Here is a 19,776-nt window from a genome sequence, read left to right on the forward strand (position 1 = left end):
CCAAAAATTTTGGATGATAGGGTACAGTAAAATGATGCTCGTATGGCAAAACCAACCTGATGTGATAAGGAAGGGCTTGGAGATGACAGGAATAGTGAATGCTGGCACTAAATAATGACTAATGAAATTGAGATACCTAAGTGTTTGACAGGATTTGGGTTAATTCCTTGTTTTTTTTTTGTTTTTTTTTTTATCTGTAGACCGAAAATTTGTTTTGGCATTGTAACAGTTATAGCAAAGTGTGGAAAACTTTTGTCCAAAATTTGTCTGAAATGAGAAAAAGTGTACGAGTATTAACCGTTCAAAAATATAAGACAACCTACTGTTAGAATTTTTTGCAAGTAATGTAGTAGTTTTTGTTAACATCTTACTTAGTATTTTTATGTTCTTTGTTTAACAGGAAAAGAATTGCAAAAGGTATTGGAGAAATTAAATATAAAGAAAATTATGGAAGCTGTTGGACATGATGATTCAGAGGGAATAGATGATCTGTGGACTGTAAGTTGCAAATACAATGTTTATTTACATTTCGTTGTAGCTTTCTTCTGTCAAGTGGGAACCCCTAATTAACTGCTGACATTATTTAATATTTGCTGTTAATCTGTATTTGTTTCTTGTTGTAGGGTTTTAAGACTTTGATGCGGGCACTACAGGTTCAAGAGAATGATCCAGAGTACCTCAAGCCTCAGAGCTTCAAGACACATGTGCCGGAGTGGGGAAAACTCTTTCTGGAAATGTTCTATGATGACGACATCACTCCCTACATTCACAGTACGTCAACAAAATTTAACTTTTAACAAATATCTTCCTTGATGGAAGTAATGATGATGATATTAAATGATAATTTCACAATGCATCTAGTTTTTATTCGTAGCAGATATCTATAGGCCTGAAAGTGATTGTACTTATATAAGCAGGAAGCTTTTATTAGTAACTTTGTGGTATAAAAATAAATAAATTTAATATTATTTTCTTTTTTTAGCATTTGTATACCATGTACCTCAGTTTTTGGAAAAGTACGGCATGTTAATGCAGTTTAATTGCCAGCCGGTGGAGAAAAAAACCACTGGCAATCCCAGGCATTCCACCGTAGATCCCAGAAAGGGGGAAAAAATTCAAAATACACTGTTCAGGTAGGCACCACTATTAAAAACATAAAATTATTGATATACATAAACAAATATAATTAATTGAAGCAGCATCTGTTGCTAAAAAGCAGTTAACCTTATCTATCCATATCAAAATTCTTCATTTTTAAATAAATAACATCACGGCAAAACTGACCAATCAGTTTATGCAAACCGGACTAAGTACATTCGACTGACAACAACTATTCAAATGACTCTGATGATGACTTCCGCACAGGTTGTCGAAACGTCAGTCACCACCACCGACAACAGTCCTTCTCAGGACTATATTCACCCGAACGATCAAACTACACAATTACATGTTACCCCCGGGTTCAAACCATTTATTGTAAAAAGCGATTTAGTTTGCCAAAGCGACAATGGCTTCTGACCTTTCAGGCTCTCAAGTCGAGGATGAGGGAAAGTGTATAGCAGGAAGAAAAACAGCAAAAAGGGAGAGGTAAATTAATACAGTAAAAGACGAGTTGCATGTAGATATACATGCCAGTGGGCTGCTAACTCTCTAATAGATTTAATTTTTTTTCCAGGGCATAACTATGGTTGCTGGAAAAACGTTGTGATCAATCTAGCAAAGGCAAAGAAGAAGTTTGAAAAATGCTAATTCACAAATTCATTTGAGCCATATTTGAGAAACCTCTTCATGGACCTACACAGCTATTGTTCTCAACTGAGGCCCTTTGCCTATTGTCAGAGTTAAAAAAATAAACAGATTTTGAATTAAAAATAAATAAATATTACTTCATGATCTGTTGGTCGACTTTGGTTTCATGTGTAGCACCCTCATTCATTTGTGTACAACTTCCTTCATTAAATCTTTCCGGCTTGTTTGGTTCGTTGCTCAGTTTAAGACTACATGACAGCACTGTCCAAAGAATCATTACTTTCATCTTGTCTTTCTAAATTGTTTGTTTGTGTTTGAAGATATATGAAGAGGAGCCTTGTTGTGAGGGAATTTTCATTTCAGATTTCCTTAAACCAGCCTAAAGATATCAGCTGAATGGAAATTTCATCTTCAGTTTAAAAAACCATATAATTTTATGTGGTAGAAAGAAGTACATTATTATAAGATAATGGCATTATCTGCGCTTTGTGATTTTCAGATTTCTCTCGTCAGCTTAAGGATATCAGCTGAATGGAAATTTCTTTATCAGTTCCAAAAACCATGTAATTTTCATCTTGGCTAGTGAGAGGTACACCATTATGAAATGATGACATTGACCACGCTTTGTCTCCCAATGTTGATCTGCCTTAACAATTAGATGCTACAAAAAATATATGTTTTTAATGCGAATAATGATCTTTTCCTTTTTATGGTCAAAGTAGCAGCTGTTTTTGAACCGCTCAATGTGGTTTTCGCGAGTCGATAGCTTGCGGCCAGACTACTATGTTGATTTTGAAAATGGCAGCGTCGATAGTCAACTTCTTACCTCTTGAATTTTTTTCGCTTTAAAATCTGAGAACACGGTAGTAGAGATATAATGTTTAGCTACACTGTTGTGAGCAAAGTTGTAAGCAAAGTTCTTTCAAGAAGAATAGACCCCTCCTAGAAGAGATCCTTTTGGATTTCCCGGAAAAACGCAAAACGTATAAATCCATGAGTAGAGATATAATTTTTAGCTACACTGTAGTAAGCAAAGTTGTAAGCAAACTTCCTTTAAGAAGAATAGACTCCTCCTAAGAGATCCTTTTGGATTTCTTAATTGAGATCGCCTTTGGGGATGGATTTCTCAGCGTTGAAAGTCGTGTTTGGATTTCATGTTTTACCACAAAATCCGAATTCCCGATTTCAAAATCAAAATCCAGATTCGTCGAAGTTAAAAACGCAGATTTCTCTGAACACGGCGTCTTCTTTCTGATTGGCCTAGACTAGCTCTCGACCCAGTTTCTTGTCAGCCACATTCAAAATGGCGGACGAGCTGCTGTGAATTTAGAATTGCAAGATTCCATGTCGCACTAAATAGTCAGTTTATTTCGACAGTTGTGTTACAGTTGACGACGGATGATGATGAGCTGTTCTAAAAACTCGTCTCGTCTTCACTTTGTACATCGGATGTGTTCAGTAACGCCTTTCTACCGTGATACAATTCTAATGTTTACCAGGAACCCCTCGACAGGTAAGAGATCTTCAAAGAACTTTGACAATGAAATGTATCTTATTACATAGGAACGTTACTGACTCATCAGATGTTGCACTAATCACCAAGGAATGGGGTGATGGAAAAAACAATGACCTCCAGTCCATGGACTTAACCCTGTTGGACAACTCAAATGAACTACCCTAACATGCACCAACCCTTCGATGTTTTTTGTTTTCTTTTCGTTAATCACAACAAACATCACGAAATTTAAGCGATTATTTTAAACATTCAAAATCTTCTCTTCGGCGAGAAATCGATAATATTAAATGTCCTTTAGTGTATAGATTGACGCAGATACAAAATGTATCTTCCATGAACATCAGATGGCATGGCTATGTTTGGAAGAAGATTATATTTAAAGGACTTGCACACCCAATTTAAGTCGCATTGTAAACATATTTATGGTCTAGAAGAGCAACACCTTTTTTCTTTACTGATTTTCTTATTCTAAATGAATTTAAGATTATATCACGGTGATTTATTACAAGAATGGCTGCTTATCACAGGCTCTTAAGCATTAAAATAAGAGGTAAAGGATAATAGACGATTAATCCCTTTTTACAGAAATTAAAATTTCTGATTGTGTTCTTCTAAGTTGACCTCAAAAGCACTTAAATGTAAATTGGCCAATTTGTCTTATCAGATTTTTAATTTAGCTAAGTTAGACATTGAGAAACCTAAGTTTCAGTTGTGCTCTGCAAGCATCAAGTGGTCTCCCCAGAAATTTTAAAATAGAAGGCAGAAATTGTAATTTCTCTTGCTTTTGCAATACCTCACCAAAGTATCTTTTGCAACAAGTTGAATCAGTTATTAGCATGTTTCAGTGTCCTCTGGAACACTTTCATGTAGACAGAGACTTAATTAATTGGTTTGTTATTTATAAACTGTGTGGTGTAGAAAATGAATTTGAGAAGAAACTAAATAAACCTTAATTTGTAAAACTTCTTTCAAAATCAAGAATTTGCAATTTTTATGTTAAATGAACATTTAATTCCTGTTACTTTTTCCTGGTCTAGTTTTCATTTTCCATCTTTTCTGAAGTTTGTTTGTGTTTTCCCTTGGCCCAATTGGCTATTAAAACCATGTATATATATAACAGGGTAAAGCAATGGCCAAATTAATCCAGTCATTGAGTGACTTTTTTACATAGCATGAGAAAATTAAATGCTGTTATTTTTAGTGGCAGATTGAAGTGATGATGAAGAGATGACCTAAGCAGCAAAAGTTTGGGTGCAATGGACAACATGCTGGATTTGTCAAAGCTTTTTTTTAAGGAAGCTACGTCCTGGAGGTAAAAATGAAAATTCTTGAATGGGTATTATCTGTTGTACTAAAATGTTGGTTATGTGATCTGTCTTTGATTAAGTAAAGCAAAATCACTGTTGTGAATGACAAGTGGACACCATTCTTTTTTTTCAATAAATGTAAAACTAGGGGAAGTACTCAGCAATGAGGAGAGATAGAGTAAAATATAATAATGTGACTTTACTGACATTGACGGTGTTGTTTTGATTGAAAGGTTTTTAAATACTAGCGCTTATTTGGACTCGTATATACATACGCAATACTATTGCTGCTACGACATACATGTGAATTTTATGAGCATTATTGGAGGCATTGTGGCTGAGTGGTTAGGGCACTGGACTTAAGTCTTGTGGTCCCAGGTTCAGCTCTTCACCCCATTGCTCACTGTTTTGTTCTTGGTTGCCCTAAGTTTAACTCCCAAGCTGTGCTTGTAAAAAGCTTACTGGTCTGCCCTCTGGTGAGTTGGGATTTTTGTTTTTGCAATGTTTATTTACAATTTGTATGAATTGGCCCTGAGAAGCCCTACTGGGGAAGTGGTCAGTGATTATTAACTATCATTATGATTGAAATTGAACTTTATGATAATGAAAATGCTGTCAAAACATTTTCAAGAAATTTACCATTATTTAGAATCACTTTTCTTTAAAACAGTTAACTGAAAAGGAACTAATATTCTTGTCGTCTCTATTTATACAGTCTTGTTGCAGCTGAGTGAGGGAAGCAAGTATCTCAAGAGGATCACAAACTTTAGAGAGAGAAAAGGGACATTATTTGGTGAGTCTCGCTTCTTGGGGAGTTCTTCTACTCTGCAAAAGGGTTTCTTTTTGTTAAAAAAAGTGTCCCTCTTCTGTGCAAACATCCGCTTGGAACTACTTCTATTGATGACAGAGCCCATTCTATTTCACACTTACTAATATCATAATTGTTTTTTTCACTATTCTCTTACAAAGTTAGAAAGGAAAGGGTGGGAGTTAAAACTGTTCCCTCATAATATAAATTATTTTCAGAACATTGGCAATTTGCACAATTTCTTAGAATGGTTATGGCACAATTTCCAGCTGAATACTGCATAAGAGACATACAGGATGGTAGGGTGTACCAAAAATTTATCTAGTATGATTGTTGTGCCAGAGGAAAGAAAGTACTTTTAATTGTAGTTAGCAGTGATGGGACACCTTTGATTAAGTCCAAGGAGTTTAGGAAAAACTAGGAGTAAGCCAAACCTACAAGGTGCATGTTCCACAGAAATGCAAATTCACATCTGCTTGGTGAAAGGCCCAGTGTTTAGTATACAGAAGGGAGAATCCTGCTGCATGAACCTCAGTGCACTTTGAGATGCTGACACAGTTTCAAAATGTCTTTTTTGCAGCATTTGGAAGTGGTCCTGTCCCAGAATACTTGGTTTCCTATAGGATGACAAAAGATCATGTCACCTTCCACAGCATGATGTATCCTAGAAATGGAAATTGGTGCAGCTATCTTGTCCAGTTTTGTGCACATGGGAGGAAATGCTATAGTAGAGTGGTCTGCTACTTCCTCTTCTAGAATGTTGCCTATGCATTGATCACAGAGTATGGCTTGAATGGATTGATTGTTTGCCTAGACCTTCCTTTACCACAGGATGTAGTCCTGAAGGAAATTGTTCATCAAAATGTAATTGTCAACATTTTATACATTCAAGAAAGCAAAAGTCTCTTGCTTGTGAAATGTGGTGATGTTATTAACAGGTGTCTTTATGTTCAAGGCAAGGATGGGAAAGGTTTCATCACCTTTCTAGAAACTTCCCTTGAACATAATTAGTAATTATTTTCAACTAGCTGTTTAGTGTCTTTCATACTCAATCATCAAATGTAATCTGAACTATCTGTTCAAATTTAATCTTTTAATACTGTAAATGTTAGGTTTCCTGTGCACTAGGCCCTGTCTCTGCCGAGGTTTTGTCATTCAACACTAAGGTCAAACCTCAGTGCACATGTGTTTTTGTTGCTTGTTATTTTTGCCTTTATTCTTTGGATGATCTTTTAACTGGACTTACATTGAAGGAATAGAACATTACGGAATCATTACGGATATTGTTGGAATTTTTAAGGTCATGGACTTGGACACTTGCTTGTTTGTAAGGATTTCTCATACGGTATTGTATTCAAGCAGTGTGCAGAGCGTAGTTGATTAGATCAAATAAATTGTGGAATTGACACCAAATTGATGACTCTTACAAATACCATTATTCCAGTGGAACAATTACCTCTTTAGAAAGGAGATAAGCACCTCCTCTGTAATAAGCACTCCCTCTCTAATAAGCACCCCCTCTCTGATAAGCACCCCCCTATCTGATAGGCACCCCTCTCTAATAAGCACCTCCTCTCTAAGAAGCACCCCCTCTCTGAGAAGCATCCCTCTGATAAGCACCTAATCTGTAATAAGCACCCCCTTTCTAATAAGCACCCCCTCTCTAATAAGCATCCCCTCTCCAATAAGCACCCCCTCTCTGATAAGCACCCCCTCTATAATAAGCACCCCCTCAAATGAGCACCCCTTCTCTAATAAGCATCCCCTCTCTTGAAATCACGCCCCTCTTATAAGCACCCCCTTTCTGATAGGCACCCCCTCTCTTCTAAGCACCCCTCTCTGATAAGCACCCCTTCTCTAATAAGCACCTCTCTTATAAGCACCTGCTCTCTAATAAGCGCCCCCTCTCTCATAAGCACCCCTTCTCTCATAAGCACCTCTCTTATAAGCACCCCCTCTCTAATGAGCAACCCCTCTCTAGAGAGCACCTCTCTGATAAGTACCCCCTCTCTAATAAGCACCCCTTTTTAAGCATCCCCCTCAAATAAGCACCACCTCTCTAATAAGCACCCCCTCTCTAAGATGCAGCCCTCTCTAATAAGCTCCCCCCTCTTATAAGCACCCTCTCTCTCGTAAGCACCCCCTCTCTCAAAAGCACCCCCTCTGATAAGCACCCCTTCTCTCAGAAGCACCCCCTCTCTAATAAGCACCCCCTCTCTTATAATCATTCCCACTCTTATAAGCAGCCCCCCTCTTATAAGCACCCCCCCTCTTATAAGCACCTCTCTCTCCATGAAGTTTTCGTCTGAGGTGGTAAGAAGTACATTATTATAAGATGATGACATTGACTGCGCTTTGTGATTTTCAGATTTCTCTTACCAGCATAAGGATAGCAGCTGAATGGAAATTCCATTACCATTTCTAAAAACCATATCATTTTCATCTCAGCTAGTGAGAAGTATATCATTATGAACTGATGACATTGACCACGCTTTGTCTCCCAATGATGATCTGCCTTAACAATTAGATGCCACAAAAAATTTATATTTTTGATGCGAATAATGATCTTTTCCTTTTTGTGGTCAGAGTAGCAGCTGTTTGTGAACCGCACGATATGGTTTTCGCGAGTCGATAGCTTGCAGCCAGATTACTATTTTGACTTTGAAAATGGCAGCGTCGATAGTCAACTTCTTACCTTTTGAATTTTTTTGGCTTTGAAATCTGAAAAAACGGTAGTCGAGATGTAATTTTTAGATACACTTTTATGAGCAGAGAAAGAAATCACTTGGTTCCAGTTCCCTTAAGAAGGTTAGACAATATTGTTGTCTTTCCACTGCCTTCATCAAACCAATGATCATCAAAGAGGTTATTCCATAATAGTTGGATCGGTTTTTTTAAACCTTGTCTATCGGCTTATATTCGTACATCACTCAAATGCATTTTGTTGAAAGTGAATCATGAGAATGATTTAATTGTTTCAAGAGAAGATTAAGGTCATTAGTTTCTCTTGACTGTTTCAATTGTTATTGTCAGAGAGAAAATTTCCCAGAAAGTGGAGACATGGATTAGCCTACGTGTAGCCGTACCCTCCCCTCCCCTCGCCAAGTACGGCTACACGTAGGCTGGACATAGATGAACCAATTTTGAAGAAACTTGCTGTCGAGGATGGCCTTAATAGATAGTCGAAAAGCCTTAAAGTTGTTGACTATATAAAAATAATCATATTTCTATTCCGAAGAGTCCAAAATAACTGCGAGTATTGGGAAAACGGCTCTAAAGTTCTGGGTGCTTTCGATTGGTAAATCCGGGTTAAAATTTTGAAATACAGATTTGCAGTAAGAAATGAAAAGCAAAAACGGATTTCGACGCTGAAAAATCTGTCCCCAAGGTGGATTTCCATTAAAAATCCCGAGCTAATGTATATATATTTTTTTTCGTTTTCCTTTTTGGATTTCCCGGAAAAACGCAAAACATGGAAATCCATGAGATCTGGGGTTAGATTTCTTAATTGAGATCCACTATGAGGATGGATTTTTCAGCGTTGAAAGTCGTTTTTAGATTACGTGTTTTACCACAAAATCCGAATTCCCGATTTCAAAATCAAAATCCAGATTCGTTGAAGTTAAGAACTCAGATTTTTCTTAAAGCAATGTCTTCTTTCTGATTGGCCAAGACTAGCTCTCAACCCAGTTTCTTAACAGCCACATTCAAAATGGCGGACAAGCTGCCACGAGTTCAGGACTGAAAGAACCGATGTCGCACTGAATAGTCAGTTTATTCTGAAAATTGTGTTACATTTGATGACGGATGATGATGACCAATCCTAAAAATCGTCTAATCTTCACTTTGTACATCGGATGTGTTCAGTAACGTCTTTCTACCATGTTGAAATTCTAATGTTTACCAGGAACCCCTCGACAGGTGAGAGATCTTCAAAGAACTTTGACAATGAAATGTATGTTATTACATAGGAACGTTACTTACTCATCTTCACAAATGTTGCACTGATCACGAAGGAATGGGGTGATGGACAAAACAATGATCTCCAGTCCACAGACTTAGTTACGCCCGTTGGACAACTCAAATGGACTATCCTAACATGCACCAACCCTTCGATTTCTTTTGTTTTGTTTTCGTTAATCACAACAAACTCCACGAAATTTGGGCGATTATTTTAAACATTCAAAATCCTCTCCTCGAAATGTAGCGTGATCCAAGTCATGTTACATTCTTCAATATCGGTCACGAACTGAGGCGAGAAATCGATAATTTTAATTGTCCTTAACCTTCAGTATATAGATTGACGCAGATGCAAAATGTATTTTTCATGTACATCAGTTGGCATGGCTTTGTTTGGAAGGACTTGCATATGTTTTGGAGGACTTGCACTTCCATTTTTAGCCGCATTGTAAACATATTTATGATCAAAAGAGCAACACGTTTCATTCTTTTTGTTTAATGATTTTATACTAAATGAATTTAAGATTCTATCATGGTGATTTATTGCGAGAATGATTGCTTATCACAGGTTCTTTAGTATTAAAATAAGTGCAAAAAAGTGACAGAAGGTTAATCCCTTTTACAAAATTCAAATTTTTGATTGAGTTCCTTAAAGTGGACCTCAAAAGCCAATGTGTCTCATCAGATTTTTAATTTAGCTTAGTTAGACATTGTAGAACCTAAGTTTCATTTGTACTCTGCAGGCATCAAGTGGTCTCCCCTGGAATTTTTAAGGCGAAAGGCAGAAATTGTAATTTCTGTGGCTTTCAGAATAATTCTCACCAAAGTATCTTTTGCAACAAGTTTCATTGTAATCAGTTATCCCTTAGCGTGGCTCTGTCCTCTGGAACACTTGCTTGTAGACAAAGAGACTTGAGAATGTTTGTTATTTATAAACTGTGTGGTGTAGGAAATGAATTTTAAAAGAAACTAAATGAATCTTAATTTGTAAAACTTCTTTTAAAATGAAGAATTTGGGATACCCTGGTGAAAATCTTTCAAGGATCTTTAAGGATCTTACAAGATCTTCATGAAGACCTTTGAGGATCCTCTTGAGGATCTTCACGAGGATCTTCAAAATTCTTGTTAAGATCTTCAAGGATCCTTCATTTTCTTGCCAAGATCTTCAAGGATCTTTGATTTTCTTGCCAAGATCTTCAAGGATCTTTGATTTTCTTGCCAAGATCTTCAAGGATCTTTGATTTTCTTGCCAAGATCTTCAAGGATCTTTGATTTTCTTGCCAAGATCTTCAAGGATCTTTGATTTTCTTGCCAAGATCTTCAAGGATCTTTGATTTTCCTGCCAAGATCTTCAAGGATCTTTGATTTTCTTGCCAAGATCTTCGAGGATCTTTGACTTTCTTGCCAAGATCTTTAAGGATCTTTCATTTTCCTGTCAAGATCCTTGAAGATCTTGTCTGGATCTTCAAAGATCTTTACATGAACTTTGAAGATCCTTTAAAGATCTTTGAAAATTCTTTGAGGACCTTCCAAATTCTTGTAAAGATCTTTGAGGATCTCTCATTTTCTTGCCAAGATCTTCAAGGATCTTGTTGAAAATTTTGAAGATCCTTAAAGATCTTGGAAAGAAAATAAAAGATCTTGACAAGAATGTCAGTGATCCTTAAAGATCCTGGCAAGGAAATGGAAGATCGTTGAAGATCTTAGCAAGAATGTTATAGAACCTTCGAAATTTTGACAAGAAAATAAGCATACTTAAATCCTCATACTAAGTTAAAAAGAAAAATTGAACCAAACATAAAAAAATTAAGATAAAACTTTTTTTTATTGCTAAACAAGAATAACCCATCCTTTTCTAGTAGAACTACTTCTACACTATTTCTGTTCAGACTTAAGGTTAGTACTAAGGTTTTCATTTTCCAAAAAATCAGGCAACAGTCCAGCTCAAAGATAAGAAGACCAAAATATATGTGTTAAACTTGTCTAGGACTAGACTATGACCAGACTCAGACTACTCTTACAAAGGGGGTAAACATGAAAAAAAGGCAAACAAGAGTACTTCAATGACTATATTTCTGAACCATATTAACCTATATACCAAAGGAAAGCTTAGGAATCACACATACTGAATATAACTAATATGTTGCCCTAAACTAATTTGTTATTTGACATCAGATCAATTTGTCCACCACATGGTGTGAAAAACTTAGGTATACTTGAGAAAAGATAACTGCAAAAAGATTGCATGAAATCCAGTGTTTTTAGTGTCAAAACAAAGTAATAGGGTCGTTCTTTTGGATGAGCTAAGGAACTTTTGGAGTCGTTTATATTATGGGCACAGTGCCCGTTCAAAGTTCACCGAGATTATTAGGTGAGTTATTCCACAATATCTTACTTAAGAATGGCTGCCTGTTAGGATCGAGAATCGTCCGTCAACGACCATTTTGGTGAATTTCTCATATTTTGCCCAATGATACCCTTTGGTAAACTATTTTCAAAAATCAAGTTTAAAAGTTCCGACGATTATTAAATTTTTAGAAATTGGCGAAAATTTGAAAACGCGGTTTAAGTGCGGTTTTCCGCCTATCAAATTGTCCAAAATTCACTGCAAAAACCAAGCTCCGTTGAAGGCTTAAAATTAATTCAATTGACACCAAACTTCACACGATATAAGAAAAAGCCTTACCATCCATTTTCACTGTGTTAATTTTTCTGTACCCATTGATACTGAGAATTTTTAAGTCTTCTTAGCAACACCCTCAAAGAGCGCTTTATATGAGAGCAAAAAATAGGTTAAATTTAACGCGATAAAAGTGTACCTGGTACCTCATTTTTCAATTTTTTAACTTGATATTCGTAATATAATGATACTATTTATTTCCTGAGTAAACTTTGATGCTTTGAATCGGACCGCTTCCCTTCGAAAATACCACAAATGTTTGTGTCCAGAGCGAGCAAAATGATGTGTGTTGTGTAAACAAACGCTAATCTTATCATTCCTTCCCTGGTGGAAAGAGGTTTTAAAATAAACTTTAATTCTGGAAATGTCTGACTTGTATTCCACAAAATATTGAGTTATAGTGAAGTCGTACATTCAGAGTTGTGTGAGAGCTGAGAGAAAATAAAATCACCGTCGAAAATGTTCTTACAGTCATTTCATCGATCACCATTACAAGTATTACGATTACGAAAATTGTGACAATTTATCAGTCTGTTGAATGACTTTTAAACATTTCATCTGCAAGGGCTTTGTTTTAGTTTGTTTTAGATATATATGTATATATAAATCAAGAATTCCAGCGAATCCAGAAGGAGAACAGCATTCTTTACAAGCAGTACAGTGTATTAACGCGAATTGTTCCTATTTATCATAATTAACCGACATCCGGTCCCAACAAACACTGGCCGCACCACATGAGACCCTAAATGGGCTGTCATCATGAAATATACCAAAGACTGAAAACAAAAACTTTACTCAAGGTCTGATAACTACACGATAACACTATTATACTTCAATCTCAGATGTATTTTCATCGAGCTTCCAACATCTCACACCATCTTGACCAAGATGCTGTAATTCAAACACAATTTTCTCTCGTGGTAAAGCCTGTCACGTCATCACTGCCCACGAAGCTCTTGCGCAAATGGTTGAGATTTCGTAACAGATCTAAGGAAAGTTATTTCACGGACGAGTCTTCAGCTTTCATACGTGCTCTCATCAGAAGTTATTATTTCTTGTCATTTTATGGCTCTCTGTAGCTATATAACGCTATTTGGTAAGGTGACCCCTTGCGGCGGATAATCTCCTGATTATCCTGGTCAGGTGGAATGCATTACACTCGAGGATTGCACGAAAGATGTAACTGGACATCTATCGACTCTTGGACTGAGTGCAGATGAAGGTTCTAGAACTGAAATGAAGCTGCTATTAGCCAGAGCCGGTAAATATTGATTTTGTGTGTTTTCAGGTAACTTTATTGTGCTTATGAATGAGTGTTGCAACAGATTTAATTGGTGTTATATTTTTTACAGGTGTTTTCTCATTTGAGCAAAAACATCTTACCCTGACTATTTGCCCACGCCATAGGGCAGACTTTGGCATACGTTGGAGGACTAGGAAAACCCTTTGTGCAATTCCCAAGGATCTAGCGACACATAAGTCCTCAAGTGCCAAAGGAAGCAACCGTGTGGATAGCCGAAAATCGATGTATATTTTTTGCAACACCAACACCTTAGTTCCAGTTGGGTCGCGTAAGTTGAATTGCTTCTGTTGATAAATGTTCTCATGAAATTGCTTTTTCTCACGTTTATTTTTAATACCTTACACAAAAAAAAAAGCACTATAAGTTTCAACTTTCTCAAGCTAGCAAATTTTATATTTGTGAGGAAACTGCAATTTATATTGCTAACGTTTTTTTCTCGTCTGAGTAGCTGATAATCCATTGATTGATGACAGATTGATTACTTTATACCTAGAAATAGTAATTGATATGAGTTATTTACTTTGCTTATTTTTAATAAAAGCAATTTGTAGGCGATGCGACGAGTTTATCTGCAGGCAAGTTGCAGATGAACAGACGCCGGCGGAGGGCGCTGGAGCAAGTACTGTGTCTACCCCTAAAGAGCCTCGAGTGGTGCAGATACCTGAACAACAGACAATGGTAAGCTTCAAATATGAATTGATGATCTCAATCTTGTTTTTTAAAAGGAAAAGAGTCATTTTTAGAAGAGCATAGAAATTGGGAAAAAAATCGAGGAAGAAAAAACACGTGACAAACACAAACACAGCGTGACAAACACAGTAGTAAATCTGGGACAAGGCTCCTTCGTTGACCAGTAAAACTCACTGCTTTTCGGTCACTTTTTTTATATGAGGGTTGGGGAAGGGGAGCGGTGCTATGCCGCACTTTGGTAGGCTAATTCCTGTCCCACATTTGTTTGTTTTCTGGATGTCCCGAAACAGTACCTGGTGCTGCTGAGATTTTTTATTACCCGAAACTGATTCCCTACAAACATATACAAAGAAATCGGTTTTAGAGATTTGATGCTTATAGAGCAAAACTTTTCGTAGGTTCATGAGATGGAAACAGACCGTCCAGGAGAGGAATCAAGTGCTGGCAGTGAGTCATCTTCTGATGGTCTAGAGACGGACTTGATGTTTCTGGAAATATCATCCCAGGGGTTGAAGGATGACGAGACGTTTCTCAGTCCCGATACTGCAAGCCTCGTCTCCTCAACGAGTGAAGAGAGCATCACCTCAAAGCCAAATTCCCGTGAAAAGTTGAACGAGTATCTGGTGTCCAAAAACATTGAACCTGTCTCTCAACCTTGGGTTGAGTGGGAAAAGGCCAGTGACAGCACTAAGCTTCGGTATACTAGACGAACCGCGGAGATTTTTTCTTCTGTGCTCCACGACCTAACACCCAGTTGTGCAGGTTCTCTTTGGCAAGCAGTCGTCTCTTATCCTGCCATGAACGAAGCACTCGGGCTGGACGAACTCTCCGAAACTTCCAAATGCTACCTCCAGGTCTTAGCTGAGGCATATGACAAAGCCTATGGGTGGGACACAAGACGGCAAATTCTTTCGATGATGAGTGGTGTTTCCAATTATAATGATATCTCGAGATTCATACCTGGCTTAAGTAGATATCGTTTTACCATAGCTAATCTGCATCGTCTTCAGCACGGAAGCGGCGCTTCAGTGACCCCCCAGCCTTCATCAAAGATAAGAGTCGATCCAAGACAACTGGATCACTTTTTATCTTATATAACAAGCCCCCATTTGGTGCAAGATCTGCCATTTGGACAAAAAACACTGAAGCTCTCCTCTGGACAACTGGTTGAAGTACCCAATGTTATTCGCACCATGATACCGCAAAGGATAGTGCGTCAGTATACCCAGTACTGCAAAGAGACTGGATTTGAGGCATTCAGCGAGCGGACGATGCTGCGTGTTCTAAATGAATGCAAGGCCTCGACCAGAAAGTCTCTCCAAGGCCTTGACTATTTTGCAGCAGACGGGGCACGTGCGTTCGATGAACTAGAAGGCTTGGTTCTTCAATTGGGGGAGCTTGGTCGTGGAAAGGAGTGGCAAGTGCGATACGTGAAATCATTAAAGGTGGCCAAATTCTACCTGAAGGGTGATTTCAAGGTAAGCAACCGAAAGTGTCAAGAGTTCCAAGAAAATTGGATTATGTTTTTCAAGCAGGGTGATCTTATTTCACAAATGGATGGAAGTATGGCACGAAAAAACCATTCTGATGACAGGTCCACCCTGACTGGGAAATATACGTCGGTTTTTGCTCTTGGTATTCGCTTTTTATCAGTATAAATTATGCTTGTAATAGATTTTATCTTCTCAGATTATTGAGGTTATTCGATTTAGATAACATGAAGCATACATGTTGCAAATATTTTTTGTCGTTAATTTTGCAGTAACATGGTAATCCATGCTTTGTGTCAAGCTGTGTTTCCTATTTTCACTCAGGTTCACGTGAGCTCTTCTTCTCCCATTGCAAGTCATTGCAGTGTATTTGCTCTGAGTGACACCGAAGATTCTGACCTGCGGCAGCAATGCAAACACAACCATGACGAGCTCTGTGACCAATGTGAAAGCTTGCATTCGACCCTGAACGACATATCTACTGCGGTCGATGAAGCATCTTTTACCACAGAAGAAGACAAAGACGAAGCTTTGTTTCTCGTTAGCTCTGCTACGCTTGCCATCCAGTCATGGAAGTGCCATTTGCTGAGGTCGACCCATCAAGATCAGGCTCGTTTGGACGTCATCGATGCCCTTAATTCTGGAACAGTATTCATTGTAAATGACTGGGCCATGAAGTTCTTGCCTCAGAGATACCGCGAGTCACAGACAGACTGGTTTGGTAAGCGGGGTATTTCTTGGCACATATCTGTGGTATACAGACGAATAGAGGGTGTGCTACAGTGGCAAGCCTTTATCCATGTGATTCAGTCCTGTACCCAAGGAAGTTCTGCTGTTACCGCGATTATGCAACATGTTCTAGCCACATTGAAGCAAGAGTATCCTGAAATCAACAAGGCCTACTTCAGGCAAGATAACGCCGGCTGCTACCACTCCTTCCGCACGTTAACGAAGTGCCAAGAAATTTCAGCGAACACCGGAGTGAAGATAGTCCGCGTTGATTTCAGCGACCCGCAAGGCGGGAAAGGGGCTGCAGATCGACTAGCTGCGAGCTGTAAAAGCCACATTAGGGCATTTATTAATGAAGGCCATGATGTCTGCACCGCCAGCGACCTGAAGGAAGCTCTGCTATCCCATGGCAGTTTGGAAGGTGTACGAGTGGTTTCTCTGGATACCATCGAAGAAACACCAGACGATGTGCAAACCATTACAGGAATCACCAAGTTGAACAACTTTGAGTTTAGTTCAGTGGGCTCTATTTCCTGTTGGCGCGCATATTCCGTCGGCCAAGGGAAAGTGATCAAAATTGAAAAATCCTCTTCTGGTGAGTTAATGGTTCTTGAATGAGCCCAGGCCTTTCTGCTAGTTTATGACAGTCTGTTCTGTAAGGTTTCTTTTAATAAGGGAAAAATTTTATCCGCAATGCATCATAAAAGACTTTCCATAAGAGATTAAATGTTTACAAAACGCTGCTCAAACAAGCAAAACACAAGAAAAAGGGGTGAGTATTTTAAACCCCTCTAACACGGTATTCTGTCGTGGGCTGCCTTTTAGGGCTACGCGTTGATGCAAGATAATTATTTCTTAGCTGTGTGGCTGTCATATTTATATTTCTCTTATATCTTTTGAAGGTCCTGGACAAGGGATTCTGCAGCCATCATTTTCTGCAGGAGATTTCCGTTCCTATAAAAGTATCACCCACAAATCGTCAGGGGAAGAAAATGTGGCTGAAGAGACAGCTTCCATAGAACGTGGCCAGGTAGCAGGGGTGTATTCATGTCCTCAAGACGGCTGCACTCGTGTTTTTCAAAGGCTTTCAGCCTTAGAAAAGCACTTGTCACTTGAAAAATGTACCAGGGTACCAGAAAAAAATTCTTTAATGGACTTGGCAAAAATTGGCTACAAATCGTATTTGGAGGAAGGTGTGGGAAAGCTGCCATCGCTTCAAGCCCCTGTACGACAGGAAGATTCTCGTGTTTCTCTGAAAGAAGGATGGGCTCTTAGAGTAGTAAGGAAGGCTTACAGGTTCGGTGAAAAGCAAAAGTCGTACCTTTAATCTAAATTTCGAATAGGGCAGACGACAGGCCACAAGCTTGACGCAGAGGTAGTTGCTCGAGAAATGCGGCGTGCCCGGGGCACCGATGGTGCACGACTATTCCAGTCATCAGAATTCCTCACAACCACCCAGATCACCTCCTTCTTCTCACGACAGAGTGCCTTAGTACGCCAGAGAGATCCTGATGAGGCTGATATCCGAGCAGCTCAAGAGGAGAGTAATTTTAGCGAAGCAAAGGAGACAGTCGCGTCAATAAAACTTGACCATCCCCTGATCTACGATCAGTACGATCTTTGTGAAATGGCGCTAAATGACTCTTTGAAGATCCTGAAGCTACCCATGCTGCAGCACATGTGTGAAGACCTTGGCCTCGATATACCATCAAAGCCCATGCGTAAAAAGGCCCCGTACTTGGCTCTACTGAAAGAGATTGTCAGCAAATGTACTTGCCAAAAGTCATCGTGATGCTGACTTTCTCTTTAGTTTAACAGAATAGAAAAGTGAGGAAGAAACGAATTAACGGTGACTCGTTCCTAATCGTCAGTTACTAGTTATCTCATTTTTAAAGCTCGTAGAGTAATTAGAAGTTCTTTCGTTTTGTTCTGTTTTTCTTTTAATCATGCCAATATTGACCCTCACTTTCCTTTTCTGGTCTTCACATTGGTAATGAAGTTTACTCATCTGGTAGCTGACACATGCAAACTGACATACGTGAGAGTATTCAACCTACATTTCTTTCCGCTCATTTTGAAGTGCGGGATTTCTTTCTATAATTTAACGACATAATTATTTCATTTGCGGTTTCTACGCGGGTATGTTTCAGCACCCCCGACACGTTTCCAATGGCGTTACGTTGCGTGACATTGATAATCACAAGGATAACAAGAACTGTCGCCTTGAATTTAATTACTTTGAAGGTCAAAAGTCGCCTTTCCATGTATTTAAACCTACAGAAAATGAGTTCTCAAAGTAAAAGATAAAAAAAAATCTGATTTATCAGCGTGGAATCAAGTACTAATCTACTAAGTAGCTTCTCTCGAATGTATCTTTTGCATTACTTGAATGTGAGTTGGTGCTAATGTAATATGTACTTCACTTGTAGATTTTTAGCCAAAAAATATTTTGTAGTACCTTTTCGAATATCTTACGGAATAATTTACTTGTCACTTTACATTTTCCGAGCTACAAACCGACACAGCAGAGGCCGGATTTAATTGGGAGATTTAGCAACTCGATATGATTAAATTACCTTGTTGTTTGTTTACACACTTTGCATCATTTTGCTCGCTCAAGTCACAAACACTTCTGCCATTTTCGAAGGGAAGCAATGCGATTCCGAGCATCACACTTTCCACAATGAATGGAAAATAGCAATATTTCACGAATATGTTGTTGAAAATCTAAAATATGTGGTACCAGGTACATTTTTTTCGCGTGAAATATCACCCGTTTTTCGCTGCCAGTTTACGCGGTCTGTGAGGATGTTCTTTCAAAAGCTTAAGTAATCCCAAAATCGATGTGCCCAAAAAAAATCACTCACTAGAATTGAATGAGAATAGCTGTCCTAATATCGTGTGGAGTTTGGTGTTGATTGATTCCATTTTCATCCTTAAACGGGGCTTGGTTTTTGCAGTTAATTTTTGACTGTGCGTCATGCGGAGCCTGAGCTCCGGAAGCCTGAAAACCGCGTTTTCAGATTTTCGCAAATTTATGAAAATTTAATAATCGCTGAAACTTAAAAACATGATTTTTGAAAATAGTTTATCAAAGGGTATCTTTGAGCAAAATATGAGCAATTCACCAAAATGGTCGTTGACGGACAATTCTCGATCCTGACAGGCAGCCATTCTTAAAATTCAGCTTATGGAGAAACTGTCAGCTTATCCAACTCAACTCAGTAAGAGGATACAGCTCTGAAAACTTTAGATTAATTGAACTAATACATCCTGAGGTACAAAATAAGTGTTTTCGGGAATTCATATGACAACCTCTAAAAGAGCTTTTTACGTTGGTTACACAGAACCAAGTAAATTCACACCTTCTTCAGAAACATGTCCTTCAGTGAGCGTCGAGGAGAATCTCTCTAGATCGATAAGCCTTTATCCTTGTCCCTGTAACACATCATTTGCATCCTCACTCTCCAAGAGCTCAGAGCAAGAATCAATAGGCGAGGATGGCATCTTCATTTTCTTTCCAGAAGTACCAATGAATTCTTTT

At 38.3% G+C, this 19,776-nt stretch overlaps 2 protein-coding genes, 1 long non-coding RNA gene and 1 pseudogene across 5 annotated transcripts in view; all 4 read left to right on the top strand.

Annotated features, from left to right (window-relative positions):
- Nucleotides 1-32: 32 nt before the first annotated feature.
- LOC113686508 (uncharacterized) lies at nucleotides 33-1,682 on the top strand. Its single transcript, XM_089197785.1, has 4 exons — nucleotides 33-498; nucleotides 624-771; nucleotides 983-1,133; nucleotides 1,676-1,682. The coding sequence occupies exons 1-4, from the start codon at nucleotides 448-450 to the stop codon at nucleotides 1,680-1,682; spliced, it is 357 nt and encodes a 118-aa protein (XP_089053911.1). The 5' UTR covers nucleotides 33-447.
- Nucleotides 1,683-3,038: 1,356 nt separating this feature from the next.
- On the top strand, nucleotides 3,039-6,788 carry LOC149050776 (uncharacterized). Its single transcript, XR_016184424.1, has 3 exons — nucleotides 3,039-3,262; nucleotides 4,467-5,365; nucleotides 5,961-6,788. It is a non-coding gene; the product is annotated as an uncharacterized LOC149050776 (long non-coding RNA).
- A 2,311-nt stretch (nucleotides 6,789-9,099) lies between these two features.
- Nucleotides 9,100-19,776, top strand: part of LOC113683861 (uncharacterized) — a 33,521-nt gene continuing 22,844 nt past the window's right edge. For both annotated transcript variants that reach the window (XM_089198332.1, XM_089198336.1), the window contains exon 1: nucleotides 9,100-9,301. The gene's annotated coding sequence lies outside the window, so the exon portion shown is untranslated. The remainder of the gene's footprint in view (nucleotides 9,302-19,776) is intronic.
- LOC149050777 (uncharacterized) lies at nucleotides 13,152-19,001 on the top strand (annotated as a pseudogene). Its single transcript, XR_016183711.1, has 6 exons — nucleotides 13,152-13,281; nucleotides 13,373-13,591; nucleotides 13,865-14,001; nucleotides 14,412-15,491; nucleotides 15,828-16,827; nucleotides 17,135-19,001. The product of XR_016183711.1 is annotated as an uncharacterized LOC149050777 (transcript).

The sequence above is a fragment of the Pocillopora damicornis genome, chromosome 2 (genome assembly GCF_964200805.1).
Source record: "Pocillopora damicornis chromosome 2, jaPocDami1.2, whole genome shotgun sequence".
NCBI lineage: Eukaryota > Metazoa > Cnidaria > Anthozoa > Scleractinia > Pocilloporidae > Pocillopora > Pocillopora damicornis.